Here is a 6,917-nt window from a genome sequence, read left to right as displayed (position 1 = left end):
GGTACCATGTACCGCGTCCCCGGCAAAGTACTCGATACCTGCAGCTGTCTCTCTCTTCTTTTCCGCACGCCCCCACCCCTCCCTGCCCCCTCCCAGTCCGGGCCGCAGCTCAACCTGGACCAGGGGACCCAACATCGTCGTCGTACCCACTCCCCGCCCACCTCTAATCCCTGCTGGCCCAATGGAGAGAGCCCGAAGGTTGAGCGACTGAGCGAGGCAGCGAGGCAAAAGAGGCTGCTACTGACAGGCCTGATGACACCAGACTCCACCAGGGCCTCTGCCCGCCGGTGAATGCAAACTGTGAACCCTGTCCTTGACATGAGGAAGTGAGTGGGCAGCTTCGGAGCAGGTGCCACTTTGTGCCATCAACACCGTCGATACCCCCCCTTCGCTCCCTCCTGATACCCTGGTCCCCATCCATCCACCCACCCCGTCCACCCACTCACTATCGCAGCGACCACTCCAACGCCCGCCCAGACACCTCCTCGTCTGGCCGACCCGGCCTACCTGCCCGCCACCTGGGGCTGCTCTCGCTACCATAGTACTGTGGCACGGTACATGGGTGTGCAGTACGTACTTGCAATACACAGTACTTGGGCCTGCCTTGGGCCCCTCTCCTCCCGCGTTCGCTGTGCCGGTTTGTCCCCAGCCCAGCCCATCACATCCTATCCTACCCCAGCACGCAACAAGGCTCGACGTGGAGGATTCAACCACCCCGGTGATTCTCTCTCTTTGCTGGGGCTAGACTTGCCAATTCTAATCTAAGACCACCCGTGGTAGCGTTGACCAGAGGTTACCCTGGTCGAGCGAGAGTGAGTAGTGGTCCGGGCCAGGTTTACACTAGTTCTGTTTTCTCTCTGATCTACCTTGACCTTCCCATCACATCCTATCCTCCATCAACCTCAAGATCTCTTCTCACCACCGCCGGACTCTTTCTCGACATCCTCTCTCATCCTCCTCTGCCTTTTTAACACCCCCTTACCCTCTCCTTCGCCCTCGAGCTGGCTGTCCTCCGCAATTGCTTGCGCGAAGACACTATCGAGCAGCCCGGCCCAAGGTGAGATCCGACTACCTCTCGCCCCCACATATGCACAGACAAACAGCTTGCCCACCGTCACCTGCTCGAGCTGCGCTTGCGACTAGGCCCCCCTCATCGCATCGGCCCCAAGGAGCTGGGAGCTAACTATCGTTTGGAAAATTCTTCTAGAGACCAGAATTTTGTTCTAGGCTTTCTACTGCCTGGCCTCTGCGAAGTCCGAGACCTCGACGACGGCTCACTCAACGGTGGTGTTTGCTAATCGGATAGTCGACGTCCAAGCTTGCGACGGGCTCAACGATCCGAGAGACTGCATCTCTATTCCGTGTCGGAATCCTGAGGAGCCAACAAGTCTGAAAGTTCCTCTCTTCGGCGCCAATTTCTTCGACCGCAGGTGCTGCGGTGACGTCTGAGAAGCTGCGATTTTCTATGAGTTGTTCTTGAGCACCTTCGTTCGCGTCACGACCCGTTACGGTACAGCACTGCCATATCTGGCGACTCACGCCTGTCTGCCCTGCATCAACGCCAATTCACGATCTGGACGTCCTCCCAGGTCAATTGCATTTTCTGGCGGCTTTGTGACATTTTGCGCCTTCACTCGCCGGACCTGGTCATCTTCTCGTTCGTTGCCTCCGCCTATTTTGTGGCCTAGCTGGCTCGCCTGACCGTTCTTGGTCACGCAACAGTTTTCATGCTTAACGACAGAAACACCGAAAAGCTGGATCTACCGTCGATTTCCCAGGTACCGACCCGGGGTCAGGCCGACTACCCATACTACAACGCACCGCGCCCAGCGTATATGCCCGAGAGGTTACCTTCCTTGCCTCCAGTCCACACCCAGCAGGCATACTCAACCAGCACGGGATCCCCCGCCGGCAGTTCCCTGGGTTCCTCTACCAGCTCTCACGCAGGGTCTCACTCCTCTTACACGTCAGCTGCCCCGTCACTCGGAGCCAAGACTCCCCCGACTCCGGTGTCTTCAGAGTATCCTGCCATCCCAGGATCTGTCACTGCAGGAGGCAGCTACGAGGCATACCCCGCGATGAACCAGGCACAGCACGACCCGAACAACATGTACTATCCGCCCCAACCACATATGCCTGGAGGCTCTGCACCACCCCCAGTCACCTCATCGATGGCGCATTATCCTAGTGCGCAACCTCCCCTGTTACAGCCTGGCCCGGCTCAGTACTCAGCACCGCCTCATCCATATTCTCAATATGGGTACGCAAATGGGCTCACTTCTCCGCCTGCGGCTCCAGTGTCCAACGGCATGCCACAGAACGTACTGCCACTGCCAGGGCAGCCCGGTATGCCCAACCAATACAGTGGGTTCGATACCACTGGACAGGTGGCACCTCCAGGCATGAAACCCAGAGTGACGGCTACGCTGTGGGAGGATGAGGGCAGCTTGTGCTTTCAGGTTGAGGCCAGAGGCATCTGTGTGGCGCGTCGAGAAGGTGAGTGTGTGTAATCTTCGGCTCAAGTAGCAATTGTGCTAATCGCTTGTCAGACAACCACATGATTAACGGCACCAAGTTGCTCAACGTTGCCGGTATGACCCGTGGCAGACGCGATGGGATTTTGAAGAGTGAGAAGGTCCGCCACGTCGTCAAGATTGGCCCTATGCACCTGAAGGGTGTCTGGTATGCATAAACCCCGCAGCTAGAATTTCGTAAGCCAGGGGGATATGTGTCTAACATTGCGACAGGATCCCTTTTGAGAGGGCACTGGATTTCGCAAACAAGGAGAAGATCACTGAGTTGCTGTACCCCTTATTTGTGCACAACATTGGTGCGCTTCTATACCACCCGACCAACCAGAACCGGACGACGCAAGTCATGCAGGCTGCGGAGCGTCGCAAACAGGAGCAGCAGACACAAATGCGCAACGCCCAGCCACCAGCACCGCTTCCCTCGCTCCAGCAACAAACCCACCACCACTCAATCGGTCTCCCGCAGCCCCCGCTATCGTCTCACGGCCGGCCCTCACTCGATCGTGCCCACACCTTCCCCACCCCTCCCACGAGTGCCTCGAGTGTGATGGGAAGCATGGGAGGAGAAAACTACCAGTGGCCACAACAACAGGGGATGAATGGTTCTCAAGGTACTCATCCCATGTCCATCGATACTAGCCTTAGCAACACTCGCTCAATGCCTGCAACTCCAGCAACCACTCCTCCTGGAAGCAGCATACAGAGCATGTCTTCCTATCCTCCCGCGACCCAGCCGTACGACAACTCGCGGCAGTACAATGCGCCGCCACTACAGTCACCCTACCAGTCTACAAACACCAGCCCACAGGACCGCTCCATGTACGCGCAGGGCAACTACGTAAAGAGTGAGATGGGCCCGCCTTCAAGTCGTCCGTCAATATCAGGCCTCCCTACCGACCAGGACAACAAGCCTACCAACGGCTACTCGAGCCAAGGCGGTGAGCATGTGACGCAACAAGGCCCTGATGACGAGGCCGACCACGAGCACGAGGCAGAGTATACGCATGATCGGAGCACGTACGACAATGGGAACAGCCAGTACAACTACAGTGCCCCTCCTCTTGCTCCTATCCAGTCCGACCACCCCCATCTCTCCCCCGAGATGGCCGGGTCTGCAGGCCACCAAGGAGCCTCGGGCCGGTCAACGCCGCGCAGCGCAGCCGCCCCTCAGTACTACCCGCAGCAAGGCTACAACACTTCACCCCGGAGCTCGACGCAATCCGGCATGTACAATGTCGTGAGTAATGACCGGGGCCCGACAAACGGTGACTATGCATCACATGCCGACATGAACAACTCGATGCAGAACGGTTACGCACCGGCGCCCATGAATGGTGCGACGGGTGGGATGAAGCGTGGCCGGGACGACGAGGAGGAACAGCGGCCCCTGAGCGGCGGGCCTGGCATGGACATGAAGCGGCGGAAAACCTTGGCACTGGACACGGCGCCCGCACAGCCGGTTTACCAGCCCGCGCCCGCTGTTGCCGCTCCCACAAGACGGCGATAAGGACCTCGGCGGTCCGGACTGGCGTGTGCGTTTGTGACATTCTTGACTGCGGCCCGGGTTTAAAACGATAGAGGCGTTGTGGCAGTTCTTTTCGGGCGTTCCAACTCATGAAATGACGGAATGGCTAATGCTAAACACACAACACACAACACAACCAACCAACTCTGGTCTATACCGACGACCGCTATTCGACCTGGGGAATCGCCTCCAGTACGCTCCCTTTTTGTTCCCTGGCCTCGGGCCACCTACTGTATTTTTCACCTTTTGATTTTCGTTGGCGCCAGAAACGACACCACAGCAAGCAAGCACACATACGATTCATCGACATTTTCCGCTCTGCACCAGACGCGATGATGACGCTTACGACAACGCGGAAAGAAAAGCATCATTTCCGAACATCTTTGTGTTACACGCCTACCATGATGGATGTACGGTTGACGATTTTATGGAATCTGCATGAGAGGCCATTTTCACCGCGACAGAGACCAAAGAGCCTTGTCATCTGCATTTTACGGCTCGCACCATGGCGAGGGCGGGGAATACTGCGCCGCCCCTTATTCGGGCTCGAGGTCATCCCGCACAGGTTTGCAACCCAAACCGCCCTCGTTCGGAGCCAACCGCGACCACCACTCCCTTTCTCCTGCTTTACCTTCGCCTTGTGAAGGGAAAGCAGAGCTGCGACCCCGAGCTGAAGTGGCATGTATACCCAGCCAACCACATCAGCGGTACATCTCGGGGCGGCTTCCGACAAGCGCTTGCGATCTCTTAACCCGCCGCAGTCGCACCCACTGGTACTACATCATTAGGTCGGCATGGACGAGACTCGCGAGCTCAACGTTCTGGTCGCGCTTCAGGGCATCTGAAAAGACGTCCTGGGGAGGCACTCATCCACCAGCACTGGCTTGTCTTCAGTTGGCGGCTTCTTCTCTTTCTTCTATCATTTTTGTCTCGAATCGGCCTCCGGTGATGACTTTACGACATTGATTCTCTTCGACGACAACCGAAAAGCAGTGAGTTCTTATTTCTGTGGAGTCCAGAGACCCAGTGTGGGGGGCGGGGATGCGCATGGGCGCCAGCTTGGGAATGGAGCAGGAAACAGTCTCCAAACACCCTCGGGAAGATATTTCCACAGTTTGATGCTGTCTGGATATTGGGTCGGCGCGGAGGGGGACACGTCGAACCTGCACTTGTTCTTCCGGGTTGGGTTTTCTGGGACCAACCACCACCAAATCTCATGTAACGAGCTTATGACGGGGAGTACCTGATCTGCTTTTTTATTCTTATTTTTTCACCCACATCTCGTCTTTATTCTTCAACCTCTTCTCTATGTTTTTGTGTGTTGAACAACCGCGGGAAGAGAGAGAGAGGGTTGGGGGCAGGGAAGGAAAAAGCGCCTGCGGGCCTTCTTTTTTTCAGTCTCTCTTGTTCTCCTTTCCTGGGGGGACCCCAAATGACAAATACAAACAAGACCTAGACGATTTGAAAACTTACCTCTAAAGTCCCTACTTGCGCCTGATGTCTTTGCGTGAACTGTGAAATGCGGGTGCGATTGATGATGTAAAGCAAGTGAAGCTGTGGCCCCAGTCCGACCGACTGCCGACCGGGTACGTTCATGGTGGATGGATGGATGGATCAGAGCGCTGAAAGGTTGAGGTCATGGCTGCTGCATATGTCCAAGCCAACCAACCAACCACTCGTGTCAGAGACCACCAACGAGGATGGATGATGGCTTGACACGTTGCCCAGACGTCGCATTCCAGCCAGCCCCGACCCGACCCGACGTACGACGGCAATTCTCCAGGAGGGGAGGAAGCAGGGCTCACCTCACCTCACTCACCCAAAGTCAGCCAGCCAGCCAGCCAGCCAGCCAGCCAGCCAAGCCAAGGCCAAAGACAGCCTTGGGGAACGGGGCGGAACGTGGTGGGCGGGCCGCTCTGGATGGACTCCAGCTGCCATGTGGTTCTGGGTCCTGGCGTTGGCGTCTCAACCCAACCCAATCCAACCCAATCCAGTCCGAATGAATCAGGACGGAGCCTTTCTTTGTGCCCTTTGTCCCCCCCGCTTGTTGATTCAGTTCTAGAACACGCTCTTTGTGTGTGTGTGTGTGTGTGTGTTTCGTCCGTCCTGCATTCCAAGCTGGCGGCGCCATATCTTTTTTGCTTGCTGCGGGATGTGAATTAGTTTAGTTACGTAGTGGGTTAGTTCAGCCTGTACGTGGGCTATTATTTAGGCAGGCAAGCAGAGATGGGATCAAGGATGATGATCTGTGGCCGTTCCATTTCATTCCGGTTTCCTTTGTCGCCCTTCCCCCGGGTGGTGAGTTAGTGAGTGCATCCGAGTAGGGAGATGCGCCCCCTTTGTCTGAGGATCTTGGGCTTTGAGCCTTGGGGGAGTGGTGGGTGGTTGGTCCCCTCCTCGCACGGGCGCGATCGGATTGGGTTCCTGGGGGAAGGGGGGCGCATATACTTTCTGGATAGTGTTTCGTGATCGGGCTGAGTATTGAGTGTGTATTGGATTTTTTTTTTTTTTTGAGAGAGAGAGAGAGACATCAGAGATTCGCGCCGGCCAGAACAGAGGGGTTAAACCTGCGCCGTACGAGGCTGGCTATCTGGCAAGTAAATACATATGAATGAGAAATGGAGAAGAGAGGTTATCGTATGTGGATGTGGACTGGATCCGATGGTCTGTCTACTAGTCGGTCAGTCTGCTCAGACGTGGCCAATGGCCTTGTCTTGGGTGTGCGGCGGATGTCGGGCAGTCAGTCAGCCTGGTTGGTGTGTGGTGTGTCTCTATTTCGTCTCATGTTCGTGCATGGCATTCGTGCATGCATGCATGTGTTTGTGTATGCATGTGGGCAGCCGTCTGAGCAGTGGGATTAT

General features: G+C 56.4%; 1 protein-coding gene across 1 annotated transcript; it reads left to right on the top strand.

The window, feature by feature from the left end:
* The first annotated feature begins 338 nt into the window (after positions 1–338).
* KVR01_011648 (uncharacterized protein) lies at positions 339–5,528 on the top strand. The gene is made up of 4 exons (XM_044794306.1): positions 339–1,057; positions 1,208–2,496; positions 2,550–2,682; positions 2,748–5,528. The coding sequence occupies exons 2-4, from the start codon at positions 1,728–1,730 to the stop codon at positions 4,036–4,038; spliced, it is 2,193 nt and encodes a 730-aa protein (XP_044639357.1). The 5' UTR covers positions 339–1,057; positions 1,208–1,727; the 3' UTR covers positions 4,039–5,528.
* The last annotated feature ends 1,389 nt before the right edge of the window (positions 5,529–6,917 follow it).

The sequence above is a fragment of the Diaporthe batatas genome, assembly GCF_019321695.1.
Source record: "Diaporthe batatas strain CRI 302-4 chromosome Unknown Contig00016, whole genome shotgun sequence".
NCBI lineage: Eukaryota > Fungi > Ascomycota > Sordariomycetes > Diaporthales > Diaporthaceae > Diaporthe > Diaporthe batatas.
This window is presented reverse-complemented; position numbering and strand designations above follow the sequence as displayed.